The sequence below is a fragment of the Astatotilapia calliptera genome, chromosome 23 (assembly GCF_900246225.1).
Source record: "Astatotilapia calliptera chromosome 23, fAstCal1.2, whole genome shotgun sequence".
In the NCBI taxonomy this organism is placed as follows: domain Eukaryota; kingdom Metazoa; phylum Chordata; class Actinopteri; order Cichliformes; family Cichlidae; genus Astatotilapia; species Astatotilapia calliptera.
The window spans coordinates 8,282,933-8,298,819 of record NC_039323.1 but is presented as its reverse complement, the minus strand read 5'-3'; the positions used below and the strand labels follow the sequence as shown (position 1 = coordinate 8,298,819).

At 41.2% G+C, this 15,887-nt stretch overlaps 2 protein-coding genes across 2 annotated transcripts in view; one reads left to right on the top strand and one right to left on the bottom strand.

Annotated features, from left to right (window-relative positions):
• The first annotated feature begins 3,130 nt into the window (after positions 1-3,130).
• rasl11b (RAS-like, family 11, member B) lies at positions 3,131-5,660 on the top strand. Its single transcript, XM_026158723.1, has 4 exons — positions 3,131-3,520; positions 3,613-3,669; positions 3,768-3,844; positions 4,306-5,660. The coding sequence occupies exons 1-4, from the start codon at positions 3,406-3,408 to the stop codon at positions 4,801-4,803; spliced, it is 747 nt and encodes a 248-aa protein (XP_026014508.1). The 5' UTR covers positions 3,131-3,405; the 3' UTR covers positions 4,804-5,660.
• A 788-nt stretch (positions 5,661-6,448) lies between these two features.
• Positions 6,449-15,887, bottom strand: part of scfd2 (sec1 family domain containing 2) — a 104,368-nt gene continuing 94,929 nt past the window's right edge. The window contains exons 7-9 of the mRNA XM_026158720.1: positions 15,243-15,377; positions 10,502-10,621; positions 6,449-6,757 (exon numbers count right to left, since the gene is read on the bottom strand). Coding sequence (XP_026014505.1) covers positions 6,665-6,757; positions 10,502-10,621; positions 15,243-15,377 — 348 coding nt within the window. The 3' untranslated portion in view covers positions 6,449-6,664. The remainder of the gene's footprint in view (positions 6,758-10,501; positions 10,622-15,242; positions 15,378-15,887) is intronic.

Genomic DNA, 15,887 nt, shown 5'->3' with positions numbered 1-15,887 from the left:
GCCGTCGCCCTACGACTGCTACCATTCAGAGGAATGCAAATGCTGAAACACGTTGGAAGGTTTACATTTCAATGAGAGAAAAACAACCTTTTTGCCACTGAGCAGCTCAGAGCTGCTTGTGCTGGCAGGCCATTTCAATTTCCATACATCAGTGGAAATGGAAATGTGTTGCTGATAAACTGAAGAGTGAAAAGATGTGTGCTTTTCAGAGATAACTCTGTTTCTGAGTTTAAATTTGAAGTAGTGAGTATTGTTTTGTATTACACAGCTTTGAACGTATTTCTGAAACTTGTGGCACTAAATTAAATAAAGTGAATAATTACTAACCAAGCAAACAGCAGGCCAATGGACGATTTAAGTGATGAAAGTCAAATATTTTTGCAACACTTTTGGTGCTGCAAACCCAAACGCAATCCTTTTTGTTGTTTGAGAACCGCCTTAGCAGAAGCATCTTGAGGTATTTTTAACAGATGAATAACAGAAGGATTGTCTATGTGATGCATTAATTTAAGCTTTGCACATTAGTACACTGCAGCTAACAGCGCCTTCAGTTAAAGGTACGGTCAGAGTTCACTCAGTTTTGATGATGTTTTTAACGGTTTTTAGCGTGCAAAGTGTGGTTTTTTTGGGTGGTTGTCTTTTTCTAGTCTTGGAGTTACTGTCCTTCTGCATTTTCTTATGTTTTTAGTTATTAATGAATAGCCTGTTATAGCAGACAGCCCAACTTTGACCCATTTTTATGGGGCACCTAAACACGCAAAAGACTTTTTGTTCTAATTATATGTTTTGTACATCCACAGTTCGGGTTATGACATGACATCATAACACAGAACAAGATTAAAAGGAAAATTTTCCCTTTAGTTTACAGTCTTCTAACCGTCATAGAGAAGACTAAACCTTCACGATACAGATCGATACAGCTAGTGTCAAGAAATGTGCCATCAACCTCACTGTTTCAAAGACTATAACTTGACACACAATTGATAGCTGACAGAATAAACCACCATCCTCTAAACAGACATTCATTATTGTTTTTACGAAATGCATTCCCCCCCCCCTGTCTAGCCTTCAGGTATAAGCTGGCTCCCTAAACTGTCATTCATTTAATAAAATTTGAAGAATCCCAGTTTTAAACCCTGTGTTTCAATTCACTGACATTACAAAATGACTGTCTTATAAGATTTGGCTCTGGAAAGCCTCTTAACCTGGCCTGTGCTTCTCTAACATCCCAAATGACCCTCTTTTGTGGGCTCGTGCCCCGGGCAAAGTGAAGGCTGCCTCTTGTCAGCTTTACTGCAAAAGGCGAGGCCACCTTGGGAAATCAGTCCACGCTTCTGTGTCAACAAGGACATCCTTCTGCGAACACCACCCTCCTCCCCTCCAGATTTTGACTGCCCTCCCCTCCCAATTAACTCCACATTCCTCCGTTTGCAATAAATACCCCAAATCCTCTCTGACAATTGCCCACACCACAACTAAAGGATTAGCCCCATTCTACCCTTTATAACCATCTATTGTCACCTCTATGTGAGTGACACCCTGATCCCTATAACAGGCCCTCCACTGCTTTGCTGTAGTTATAAATATCTTTCACTTAAAGGCATTAATTTGCCTCTAAGAAGCAGAAAGGAACAACAACACAGAGAGTGCACTTTACTGCAGTCACTGTGCTTTCGTGTCGGGATAAATGCTTTTCATACAGACTGAGTTATGGTGCAATGTATCATTCACAAAACAGTTTAAAGTCGTGTTAACAACCTGCTTTGCCTACCGATGTGAGTCACTCACCATTTTTGATTGTGTCAAAAGAGTGAACCCTGGCTATCCATTAGGCTAACAAATAAAAACACCCCCACAAGCATCCTCGTTTTATTATCTGTCATCATTAGCCTTCTCCCCTGATGTCGAGGAGAGAGCACCAGTGATGCTTTTAATTGTTCTGCGCTACAAATGTGCTGGTGTGTGGGCTAAAATTATGAAATTGCACCTCACTCAAAACATTCACTTAAAAAGGTCAAACCTTGGGCTTTATGTTTAACTAAAGCCCTGCACTGAGCCGTGGGGGTGAACTCCAGAAAATCCTGCATACACGCCATCAAATGTAAATACAGTATTTATGCACTATTAGCAAGAAAACAGGCACTAGCATCACAGCCAGGGTGGAGTTCACCACATCGGCTGTGATGTGGTTAAAATGAACAGCTGTGTGTGTGTGTACACCTTGCAACGATGCCTGCTTGTGAATCATGGGCACTAATTTCATATTTCAGTGCAGCTGCCTGTCATCAGCACTCTTATCAAAAATACATACCAGACCGTAATCACGGCGCAGGAGAACTGGGTGCCAAAATACCTCAGAGCACATGAGCATAAATGAAAGATGGGAGAAGGAGGAAGGGAGGGGTGTATGACAGGAGGCAAAAGAAAAATGGGACAAAAAAAAAGCTAAAATGGATTAAATCACAATGGAGAGCAGCTTCAAATTGAACTTGTCATGTAACTTGTGCACAAATGTGTACCTTTAGTGGCACAGCTGGCACTAAAATGACAGAGATGAAGCGCATACGCTTGCATGAGTTTCTGTAAGGTATGCGTGAATGTGTATGATGTGTGGGAGGGGGTGTATTGATGCAACATCAACAGCCATTAACCCCCTGTGTGGACAAGTTTAGGGGCATGTCTTAACAGGTCACCAGCTGCAACGCAACACAACACAGGCTGGGAGGTTGAACAGCAACGTGTGCATTCAACAGAATAGGAAATAAAATATGATATAAAAATCGTATTTAAGACATAAATAAAAGTAGTGGGTTGAATTTCAAGGATTTCTGGTAACGATGGCTCTTATACATGCGGGGTATTTGTTGTTTATTTAGGGGAGACATTTCACCACACAGCTAAAGCTTTGTTTATGTCGTTTTCTTTCCCAAATCTGTGTAATTCATAGTGACATACCTGCAGAGGACAGACAACCTTTCCCCGTTCAAAAACAAAGGGTATTTTATCAGAACACCCAGACAGAGGTCTCACCTGTTGCAAAAGCTTTCCTGCTTGAGGATAGCTTGAACATCCACGTGTAGGCGGGGACGCACGAGGAGAGGAGAGGAGGAGGGGGGGATCACCGACACCCAATCAGATGTGGCCGCTTCTGGAGCGCTATAAAAACTCCGTGGTCTCCTCTGCGCCAGCATTTACTCGCAGCTTCTCCTTCTAAAGACTGTTTTGACTTTTCCCTCCGGTTTTTACAAGAAGAAAATAATTGACCACCGAACCACTTTGCGAGGAAAACGGAATTTACTAAACTCACTTTATTTAAAAGCTCGCTTTATACTTGGACTCGAAAATAGTTTCGTCTCTGCTTTGGATTGTTTTTTCGTTTTTTGACTGAGCTGACGGGCAAAAACAATGCGCCTCATCCAGAACATGACAACCATAGCGGAGTATCCAGCTTCTGAATACTCGGCCCCCAACCGGGCCATTAAAATAGCCGTTATAGGAGGCAGCGGTGTGGGGAAGACAGGTAAGAGGAAACTGGAAAAAAAATACGCAAGCATTGTAGGTAACGTATACCCTGGCGTATATGTTTAATGTTGTTTTCTCGCTTCTCCTCAGCACTCGTGGTGAGATTCCTAACAAAACGCTTCATCGGAGACTACGAGAGAAATGCTGGTAAGTTGAATATCTGTATTTTTATGAATGGAAAACGCTAAAATTGAGCTAATTGTTATTTTGTGGGGTACTAAAGGTTTTGTTCCTCCTATGTGCAGGTAATCTCTACTCCAGAGAAGTCCAGGTGGATGGAGAGCAAGTGACCATCCAAGTACAGGACACTCCTGGTGCCGAGGTGAGCAGAAAGGGACATATTATAATCTGTCTGGGCTGACTGGAGGGTAACAGAGTGGACAAAATAACCGTTTGGTTAAAAAATATCTAAGCGTCTTCAGGCACTGCTCCAAAACCGAGCATGTCTGTTTTCCTCCTGAAGTAGAGCCCTTTGTTTTGCCTGTCTAATCTTCCATTTAAGCTAATGGATGTCTGGGGCCAGAGTAAATGATACCCTGATCCACATCCAGACTTCTCAATCACCCACACCTCTCTCTTCTGGAGGAGTAATCCTATAGCTTTTGTCTGCCTCAGCTGGCATTCCAGACATTACAAAAGCTCAGTTTCATAACATGAGGAACATTTAATCTTTCCTGAAATTTGATTGATTTTGTGCATCAGAACAAGAATGCTGGAAATGTTTTTCAGAGGAAGTTGTGTTTTAATCATTGTCTTTTTTTTTTTTTTTTTTTTTTCCCCCAGATGACAGATAATGGCATCAGTCTACCTGACCATGTGACCTGCTCCATTCAGTGGGCGGATGCTGTGGTGCTGGTGTACTCTGTGACTGACCGCAGCAGCTTTGATTTGATCGATCAGTTGCACCAGCTGGTTGTTCGCAGCAGCGGTGCCAGTATGCCCCCAGTAATCCTGCTGGCCAATAAGGCAGACCTGTTGCACCTGAGGCGAGTCGACTCCCAGCAGGGTCCCATTCTGGCTGGAAACCTGGGCTGCTCCTTCTATGAAGTATCTGCCAGTGAGGATTACAACCAGGTACACGGGGCTTTCCACAGGCTGTGCTGCCAGCTAGCCAAGCAGCCACCCCCTGCCTCTAGCTCCCCACCCACCTCTGCTAGTGGTGTCACAGAGAAGAGGCGCTCTCTCCTCATCCCCAGACCAAAGTCTCCCAATATGCAGGATCTGAAGAGGCGCTTCAAGCAGGCGCTGTCTGCCAAAGTCCGGACTGTCACCTCAGTGTGAGGAGCGCTACAAGCTGAAAGTGGTTGAGAGTGGCCACAGAAAGTACTAAACGTTGGAAAAGAGGACGGAAGATTCACGCTTCTCCAGTGAAGTCCTGCTCCAGTTCAGCTGGTGTGATATGAACAGTATAGCAGGAGGCAGATGAATCTTTGCAGAGATAAATGGCGTCTTGGTGAGATGGAGTCTGTCCTGTCAGATGACGCAAAGAGCAGCGGTGAAGCAGTTCAGGGGGAGAAAATTTCCCTTTGAGGACAGAAACAGCCGATTGAAGCTGAGAGAACTAAAAACTGAATATAAAAATTGTACATAAAGCCCTCCTGGCAACAACAGCTCTGAAGGACTGCTTATTTTTAGCTGTACTGTGCCTGTTGTGGCTGTTCTTTATTCAGACTGCCACTTCATCAAGGCTAAACGCCGGCATTATTATACCAGCCACTTAAGCTGGGTCTCAGTGCAGCTCTCGGTGTGTTCACTCTCATATTTGAATATCTGCAGTTTATTTTTTGCAACTTACAAAAGCATCATTGTGCATGATTGATGAGTGAGGGAAGGGTGGGGGTTGAAGTATCCTTGTGGGGTAGCAGCCACTATGTAGCATGTGTTGGTGATTATCACTGATGCACTTTATTAAAAAGAGTCCAAAGGGCCTATTGTTATTTATTTGTTACAAGTTCTTTTTCATAATAAAAATATTAAGAACTTCCAATAAAATGTCTCTGGAGCATTATTCATTTTGCATGTGTGGAATAAAGTTTACAAACAATAGATTATAGAACTTCTGAGTCACTGATGTCCTTGGGACTGTAACACTAATAAACTGCATTCATACTGGGAGCAGATGACGCACACAGAACAAGGTAGTCTGACCCATGAATACAGCAATTCTTAAAAAGGCTTAGATATCAGACTAGTGATGAAAAGCATGGACACAATGGAAGCATGACTGTACAGCCGCTTCACAGATCTTGTGAGCTGTTTAAAATTAAAAGCTCTGTGCAGTCCTTGACCTCCCAAAAAGTATTTTGACTAAAGAATGAAGCTGCTGATGCGACTGCAGCCAAATCCTTATGGGGTTTTTTTCCCCCCTCTTTCAGAGCTGACCTTGTTTTCATTAGAGACCTCGAACAACTGCACCGGTCCCAAAGATGAGGTGAAAATTATATTAAAACATCCAATTGCATCAGTTTACTGGCAATTCAGAACCTAATCAGGGAATTCTGTTCAAGCCTGCCAGACGAGGATTTGCTGAATTACACCTGTGTTTGACAAAATGAGGGAGATTCGAGAACGGCCCCAGTTGTGGGTGAATTTCTGAGCTTTAGCTGTGATGATTCATGTTGGAGAGAACAAAGAGAGACAGGAGAGTGGGAGGGATGGAAGGTGGAGGTGAGGTCTAAGTGTGAGCAATTTATCGGCCTTGGCAGGCAGTGTGAAAGGCTTTGTTAATTATCCTGGTCTTATTTGTCACCATATGATGTTTGCGAGGGGATGATGTTAACAGAGAGTGTGTATTCTTCCGGCCACAACAGCATGCTGTCCATTGTTAACACTTCTAATGGGTTCACACACAGAGACCTGCTTTAAACAGCTAACTTGACCTCTTGTGTCCTGTGTATATATGCAAATAAAAGACATCACACATGGGTGTCTGAAAAGTGACTTTATTGCTTTATATTAACATTTGATGGAATTTTACGCCTCACGCTTAGAGAGGTGGCTTTTTACAGAACAGGAATGTTGCTTCATTTGCATGTCGTCTGTTGACACGCCATTTTAATTTCTCATGCCCTCTTCACACCTCAGTGTTTAGATGTTCGAGGTGCATGTGTTCATCCGCGTGTTAACACCTGCGTTTCCGTTTTTACACACCGATATCAGGTACCAGTCTCTGGGTGCCGAAGAGCAGCTCGGGGATGTCTGTCGGTCTTAGTAACCTGGTGGAGAGAACGAGCACCTGGAGTGGGGAACAACACACTCGTCAGAGTTAAAGGATGTCAACATGTGCAAGCCGACACTTATAAATGAAGCACATGTTGAGAAATTCGCAAGGTGGAAATCCAAGAGCTGCGTGAATCAGTTTCTGTTGTAGGTGGGTTATTTTGTTAAGTAGTAGTACTCAGAAGGTTTTGGCTTCTTTTGGGGTTTTTTTGAGCTGTCAAACAAATGATGTTTTGGTTGGTGACTCGCAAACCAAAGTTGATCTTTTCATTTTAAAGTCTTTGTAAGGGTGATGTTAAATCAAAGACAGCAGTTATCCATACATTTAGTTTGGAGAATAAATATGACTGGAATAATTCAGTAAGTTCATTCAGACATAGGGAACGAATACAATCCTGCCATAACTTTTACTTTATAAGTACGTTACTGACAAAAAGCTTTATAAAATCATTTTGCAGGTTTTTGTATGTAAAGAATAGAAGCACTGAAAGTTAGGCAACAGCTGAATGAGCACAGGATAGAGTTACAGCGTCGATCCAGAAACGTTATTTATTTATTTTCACGTAAACTTTGGCACAGGTTTGGATGCGAAAGATGGAAATAGAAAATGCAGGAATTATGTCAAGTGCATCCAGTTGCTGTGCAGCACGTGTGAGGCTTTACTTGTGGGTGAATTTGGATGGCTGGCTGCTTGGCTGCCCGTCACATTTTTCAGTTAATAAGAAGCTCAATAAGATTGTAAAATATGCTCAGTAAAATTCAACATCAACACAGTATCACACTGCTTTGTGAGCCTGTGTGTTTTGTGATCTTTAATACTTTGCAGCATATCTGTTAAAAATGCAGTTGATATGAGGTGTGTGTGCGATGACTAAGATGACTGTTGTTGTTGTTGTTGTTGTGGAGAAGCTGTTTTACAGCAGTTGGACCATGAAACACAATCTCCTCCCAGAGGCTGATAAGGTGCAAATACCACTCACATGCTGGAAAGCATTGATGCGTCATTGATACGTAATCTTGGGTGTCATTGTCGATCTTTAAAGATGATAAGAAATAAACTCGGCCTCCTGGTCTTCTTTTCTTGGGCGTTTCTCATGATAACTGCTTTAACTGAGTTTTCTATGACTGACAGCAGAACAGCTGAATACAGTTAGAGTGTGGCGTCTATGCTCAGACACACATAGAAGTTAGGAATTGATGAAGCAACCCCCATCTGGGAGGATACAGGTGGATGCTAGGATGGTGGAGCAACAGGTTCTCATCCCAACACGTTAAGGGGCATGAGAGCGGGTTTGCATGAATCTATAAATGTGTTAAGGTTAGGTTCAGGGCTGTAATAGAAACCCGCAAGCGTTTCATAAGGACGTAGAAGGGTACATTTAGCGTTACTATGAGACGCCTAGGGGCACGACAAATCGTTGATATGTTACGCACTGGGAATGATAATGCTCTGGCTGGACAGGTTTAAACAGGAGGTAGTGATGTAGGGCACTAAACCGTCAGAGGGAGAGGTGGGACATTTTGCAGCTTACATAGATTGCCAAATTGGGAGAGCTTATTGTGTATGACCTAAGTTCTGATAAGGCTCATTGTTAAATGAAATCCATTACGGGTGACAACCCCATGAAGCGATTGCCAGTAGTGTGCAATATAAGGCATTTTAAGGTCTGTCTTTTTGCTTACTGCATTAACCCATATCTGCTTTTTGATAATTTTTACCTTGCGCCTGTCCAAATTCTTGTTTGGTAGTGTAATGGATGTTGGATCAGTGGTTGTTTTCTCTTACGCAGCTCTGGATTCAGATGCAGCTTTCAAAAACGTAACTTTAAAATGACAGAAGTACACAGCTGAACGGCTTTAGCTGAAGTATGCACTCCTATAGTTCTGCAGACCTCTTCTGATGTTGTATAACAGAGAAGCCCTGTTTCTTTGCAGCAGCGTTGACTTAACTCTGCGCCCTTAACTGCCTAGAACAGCAGTGGCTGTTTGTGGTGGCAGAGTGACTGTATTTCAGAAGAATTACATCCAAGTGCAAAAGCAAAACGTCGCTGTTTGTTTTCAGTGTAAATACTCATGAATGTCTGGTCCAAACACATCACATAAAGTGTGAGCACATCTCTGTGTAAGGGTTAGAGTGCGTGTGGCCCTGCAGGTTATTATATAAGCTGGTCTTTATTCAGTTCTTCTGATTACAGATGGGGGGGCTTTGATCTTTGCCAAGCCTTTCATTGCCTCTGGCCTCTTTCTCGAAGCCTTTTATTAAGACGAGCCTCATGTCCCTCGCGTATTTCTTGCACTCCTCTCATCCAGAGGAAATGCATCATCTGCATGTTTTGTGTGTTAGTGTTGATTGCATATGCAATAAGCACTCAAACCACCCAAACACACAGACAGGCAGACAGACTCAACATCTTGTGTATGCAATTAGTGTATTAAAAGGTGTAAAGATCAGATGACATGCTCACCTTTATGCCTGATCAGAGCCACCTGTTTATGTAGGTCAGTACTTAGGTTTGCTCATGCAGTCAGTCTTTGCTTGAAATTCAGCAGATACTACTGAGTATGGAACTTAAGGATTGCTTGATACTGTTAATGTTAAATTTCTAATAATCTTTTATATCACCAGTGGCTTTTGTCACAGGAGAGGGTAACAAAGCTTGGATAGCTATAATATAATATAATATAATATATACTCACTAGCTCCTTTAACAGGCCCACCTGTTCAACTCTATGTTAACACAAATATCTAAACAGTCAATTGCATGGCAGCAACTCAAAGCATTTAAGCAAATAGAGATGGCCAAGATAACCTACTGAAGTTCAAACTAAGCATCACAATGGGGAAGAAAGGTGATTATATGGTTGCTGGTGCCAGACAGGCTGGCCTGAGTATTTCAGAAACTGCTTATCTGCTGCGATTTTCCCATACAACCATCTCTAGGGTTTACAGAGAATTATCTGGCAGGAAGAAAATATCCAGTGAACAAAAGTTCTCTTCATAAAAAAGGCTGGTTGATGCCTAAAGTCAGAGGAAAATAGCCAGAGTGCAGAAGAGGATCTCTAAACGTATGACATGTCGAATGCTGAAGCAGATACGCCACAGCAGCGGAAGAACACGCCAGGTGGCACTTCTGTCAGTTAAAAACATGAAACTAGGATTGTACAGTCAGAATTTTGAATAAACAACATGAAAGCATGGATCCAATGGTGTAGTGGTGTAGGGGATGTTTTCTTGGTATACTCTGTGCCCCTTAGTGCCAACTGAGAATTATTTAAATCCCGCAGACTATCTTGTTGCTGACCATGTCTATCCCTTTATAGCCACAGTGTATCCATATTCTGATATATTTTGTTAGCTTTTCAAGTTAAAACATCTCAAACCCGTCCACTAATAAAGTGTCCATTCAGTGTATATTACTATAAACAGTTCAACATAAAGCAAAATATGGAGCTCAGGCATTAGGTTTCTGAATTAAATGAAACTATATTTTTAGTTGTAAGTTTAATCACTTTGTATGGCATCACTTTAAGTGATATGACGGTAAAAGTTATTTCAGTGCTCATTCTTGAGGTTAAAGCATGCAGGTAAAGCTTGCTAGCATGGATCTCAATTCTGCTTTAAAACATGATGTGTTTCATTTAATTTTACCAGTGAAGCCATTTGTAGTTTGAACAAAACATTTCCCCAATTATTGAACTGGACTGGAAGCAGAACTGGGAAAGAGCAACGTCACCTGACAGCGACAGGCCACAGACTCACCTGGGTCCCCGGTCTGTGTGTGGCAACAGTCTCTTTGATGAGACGAAGTTCTGATGGTGTGACTCCACCAACCATGAAGAGGAGGAGCAGAGGGTTGTCGCCAGGATGTGGACGGCTCACCTGGAGTTAAGACGAGACATTTTGACAGGTATTTTTAGGCCACTGGAGTTGTTTATGCTGCTTCTTTCCTTCCTTTAATAAACATATATTTTTGTCCACTGAACACTTTATATCATCTCTTTTCTATATAACACCTCTGCCATCTCTTATGTATTATTGCTGAGTCACCTCTCAGCTGGATTCCTGTGATATTGTGGTGCCACTGATCACAGTGCACCTGCTAACAACACTCGGAGTGAGACGTCTCCTCACACTGGTGTCATGATGGCTAACACGTGGACATGTAAGCTCTACACACACACTTACACAACACACAGACACCTAAATATCCCACATCACCTGTGTCAGGGCGCATCTCACAGACTGATATAAAAAAAATTGTGCTAGCACATTATTAACTGTCATTTAAAATGCTGTTTTAACACCAGGTAATGTCTGGTGCTTATGGTGGTGAGCAATGGCTTTGTACTATTGGTCAGCGGGCAGCGGTCAGGACGAGCCTGTGAATGCTAACCAAGCAATCAGAGCTGCAGGGGGTGGACCTAAGGAGAGAGTGGCTATCCACGTGAAGCAGCAGCAGGCTGGGATAAAGCATGTCAGGGATGATTCAACATGTGTTCATGGGAAATTTTGGGAACTTGCTCAGCTCAAGCTGTATGTTGTACATCTAGGCAGATCTGGTGGGACTTCTAAACAATGCAGACATGGCATCCCCATGTGTAAGTAAATCCCCACTAGTGTGTTCCCTGGATCTGAACCTCACATGGTGAGGGAGGGGCTGTGAGCTGAAATGTGCTGCAGAGTGTGTCTGAGGAAAAGAAAACATACTTTTAGACATCATCTGTGGACTTCTTCTACAATGCCACTCACCAAACTGTTTAATGTGAATTCTCAAAAAAAAAAAAAAAATTCTCAACATTATCTGCCTCTGTCTTTTGCTAGACACCAGCTATTAATTTCTTTAATAAAAAAATAAATGAAGTTGAGTTTAGTTCAATTTAAAGCAGTCCATAAAAACACAAAGATGAGCACAAAACACAGAATCATGGCAAATATCAACTGAATAATTAGAAAAAAAATCTATAAATATATATAAAATTATTAAGCAAAAATAAAACTTTTTTGGGATTATGGATATAAACTAGTGCTTTCAGCGTTAATCTCGTTAAAATGACGTTAGCGCCATAACTGCATTAACGCACCAAATCTCCGTTAATGAGTTAGCGCATGTGTGCCCAGGAGTGTGGGGCTGCACGGTGTTAACGCGTTAGCATGGTTAGCTTGCTAACGTGGCGCTAATATCATTTTGACGAGATTAACGCTGACAGCACTAATATAAACCCATTTTAGGTTTACATTTCTCAAGTTTCACTACTGCTTGGTTAGTAATATGTTGGCATCAAGATGGTATCATCCATCCAAACTACATGTGACTGCAGCAGTCTGCTAGCAAACAGAGAAATCACAAAGAGGTTTTTGGTGAAGCATCCTGTTTGCACCCAGTTTCATTCAGCTGCAGCGGGCAAACTCCATCAACCACCTGGTTAATGCACATTTTTGTCTAGCAACCAGATGTTAATAAGTGGTTGCTGAGTGGTCTCCAAGCCTTTGTGACTGATGCCTTAGCTTGACTTGTCCTGCTAACTAACTAATCAACACTATGCTTAATTAGTGTAGATGGACCCTCTGGGCTAAGATTTCCCCTTTGACATCTGGTAACCATTAATAGGTAAACCAAAACAAAATAGGATCAGTTAGTTTATCTATTCTGCTTGTCAGAGAATTCAAGTAAAGAAGCAATCTGATGTGCAGAAATAATGGAAACCCTTCACAAACGAGCCCCGAACTTAACTGCAGAAAATCAAACGTTTACTGTTTTGGATTTTCTGTTCTGATGAGTTTATTTAAATGCTTCTAATAAAGGAAAAAAAAATAGTTCCCATGCAGAGATCAATAAAGATGTCCTTATCTTTATCACAAAAACCGTTCAGATTTCTGATAAAATGTAGCTGCAGGGTGCTCACAAACAGCAGATTTCAATCTACACAAAGTGAAGAAGTAAAGTCTTCACTACACTTGTAGCACACAGAACAACTTTATGGCTTGACCAACACGATAAGGTCATCAGGGTTATCAGATGACGACCATGATGAGGCTACAAGCTGAAACGCGCCAGTCAAGCAACAACGTTGTTCTATAAAATACAAGTGTTGTTGTTTTGACCACTCCAGACTTTCTCCTCTCCTCCATGCACTATTTGCATTTGTAAATTGTGCAAGATAAATCACTCTGTGATTCTCTGGTGTCAGTCATAGGCAAGAACTATGGTTGCATTAACATTACAAGATCGCTTGTACAACTGGGATTCTGTCTAAACAAAGACTAAATATGGTACACCAGACACACAAATAACTTGGTTACAGACAGTTTAAGATGACAGTTTGAAACAACACTGCACAGGCTTTCAGCAGGTCACGGTCCAGACAGCAGGGTCCACTGTGTTTTAATAATGTAAACTGTGTTCACAGTAAACTCTTTGGCTGAAAATAGAAGTTTTATAGGAGGTGTTTTATGGCATAAAGGGTGTGCACTGGGCTCCTATAGACTACAAGGTCAGTTTTATAGGTTTAGGTTGTCTGACTTGGTGGTTCTTGAGCCAAGTTTCTTAATTTGAGTGAAACCGGGCCACAGTTACACAACTTGTCTAATTCCTTCCCTTCTGGGTAATCATCAGTTTAAGCGGGCCCAGATGTGAGATCAGATCAGATCAGACTGTGGAGAGTGATCCACTCTGCAGGAAATGTACATTATGCATAGTGTTAGAAAAAAAAAAACTCAGACTAGTGCTAAAATAATGAAAGAATAATGAAAGAATAAGCCAATTATCAACGACTTTTAACAATTAAACTTTGCAAATCCAACTGCATTACTTCTTTCTTTTCTGTTTCGGTTCCCATTAAGGTCTTGCTCTTTAAGAGCCTCAATATCATACTGTGCTGCTGTCATCTGAGGATTATTTTCTGCCTTAAAATAAATGTGATTCTTTGAAGTAGTGACCTGGCATAGCTTCTACTGTGAGCTGGATATCCAATTTGAAGGCTTTATGACCAGATCCAGGCAAAAACGTTGGGGTACGGCGGCAGACAACAGTTTCAGTTCTCATATGTGTTTTTTCTGCAAATCTTTCTGCAAAAGTTGCAAATTCATTGCTATCCTAGATATCCTAGAAATATCACAGATATTTTTAAAAAAAAAATCGTATAATACATATTATGGTCACCTACTGATCGGAAGGTTGCTGGTTTGATCCCTGACTCCTCCAGTCTGCATGTCAAGTATCCTTGGGCAAGATACTAACTACAAGCCAGGCTTGTAATATTGTAGCATCAATTTCTACCAGGACAACTTTCTACAACAAAATCACTGAAGCGTTCTTTGGGTTGGTTTATGCCAGTGTGTTGCACTGTAGCATAACATTTATATTGTTAAGTAGTTATTACATAACAGTACATCTTGTAGAGTTAAAGAGTAATAGAAAAGCAGTAAGGAATTAAAGAAACTAATTAAGTACCCCAACACTGTCGACAAATGTAATGCCATTAGGCTGGAAACATTGTGGAGATGAGGCTAATACACATATAGATCCCAGAGATCAAAAATCACCCATAGGTGACAGGCACTGGAATATCATGAAGATATTCATCTCCACAGACTATAAGGCTTCATGCTTTTTCATCAGTAATCTCTGATTTTCTTCAAATGAGCTCCCAAAAGTGACTCATTTTTACCAGTTATACAATAAAGATGTCTCATTCTTGGGAATCAAGAAAAATAGTCAGCAAACCCTTTCTAGTTATATCACTGGTTGATATGTATAACAGACTTGAGGTACAGCACAAACACTTTTGAAAATGTGTATAAAAAGTATTAGTTTGGCGGTTTATCCTCTGAAGGGTTGATTTTTGTCCAAAAAGTATAGTCATTTCATTCAGCTTTGTGTGGGATTTCTGAAATCTGCCATATCCAAAAAATTGCGATGCAATATAAGATTTAAATGAAAATTTGTTTAAAACTATATTTGACTATAAACAAAGTACAAAGACATCGTAATAAAAAGCGGAAGCTGAAAAACTGATAGTTTATTTGGAACATGATGCTAGCAACATGTTGGTAAAAACTGGCACAGGAATATGGTACGACATGTTTATCACTGTGAAGACTGACTTTTCTTTTTTATAACTGCAGTCATTTAGCAACCAAAGAAATCAGTTGCTTTCGTGTGAAAGTGAATGGTAAAGGGTTGACATCGGCTTTCAGTGGCTTGACAGTTTGGGATCTACATTGGGATTTTCTGTTTCACAGTATACCAAATGTCTGGAATGCAGGTTCCGCATGCACATTTCAGTATAAATGATGCCTTCAGAGAGTGCATGTTACCAGAGCCATGTGTACTAATGTAACCCAGTTGTAAAGTTTCCATATTTAATCTTTTATGTATTCGTCCATTCATACATTTTCTTAACAGTTTATCCAATTTAAGTATAAATAACTCAAATCAGGTAATTTCTTCTGCGACAGAGCTGACTCTGTTGCATATAAGTGTTTGTGAGGAATGTCTAACCTTCATGAACATGCTGAAGCCGGTCTTCAACAGGTCTGTAAGACCTCCAGACATGTGCTCGATGTCAGGACATTCACGTCGATCAGGGTGAAAGACTTCCTCTAGAATCTGCCGCAGGAAAGGTCGATAGGTCGCCTGTAAAGCATAAATATCAAACCACACAAATAAGCATGCTTAACATCTCCAATGACAGTGGAGGTTTTTCTTTATAACAGCCTCTATGCAAATATACAGATTGCTACAGGTTGGGGGTTGAGGAACTGTTGGTGTCTTTGTGGAGTCCATATTGTTCTGGGCTTTTAGCCCCTGCGTGATTATGTGAATGGCTCTGGGTGTTAGACAGTGAAGTTATAAACAGCCCTGTTCAAGCTCTGCACAGGCTGCTGACTTATGAGTCAATTCAGGAAGAGCTTTTAAAACAGCGCAGTAAAGAACCCCACATGGTTATATGTGGCTAAAAAAAGCACTCTGGCCAACCATGTGGGTGATAAAGGGATGAATCAAATGAAGAATGTGATATTCCATTAACATGATTCCCAGAAACTAAGATTATTCAGACAGGGATATTTAAGTTCATGCTGACTAGTTTAACTATTCTATGTCCAGTCTGAATTATTATTAGCAGCAAATGGTTGTGGATGGTTT

Coding starts and splice junctions, on each gene's coding strand:
- rasl11b (XM_026158723.1), top strand. CDS start 3,406: ATGCGCCTCATCCAGAACATGACAACCATAGCGGAGTATCCAGCTTCT. Junction 3,521..3,612: donor CAGCGGTGTGGGGAAGACAG/GTAAGAGGAAAC, acceptor GCTTCTCCTCAG/CACTCGTGGTGAGATTCCTA. Junction 3,670..3,767: donor AGACTACGAGAGAAATGCTG/GTAAGTTGAATA, acceptor TCCTATGTGCAG/GTAATCTCTACTCCAGAGAA.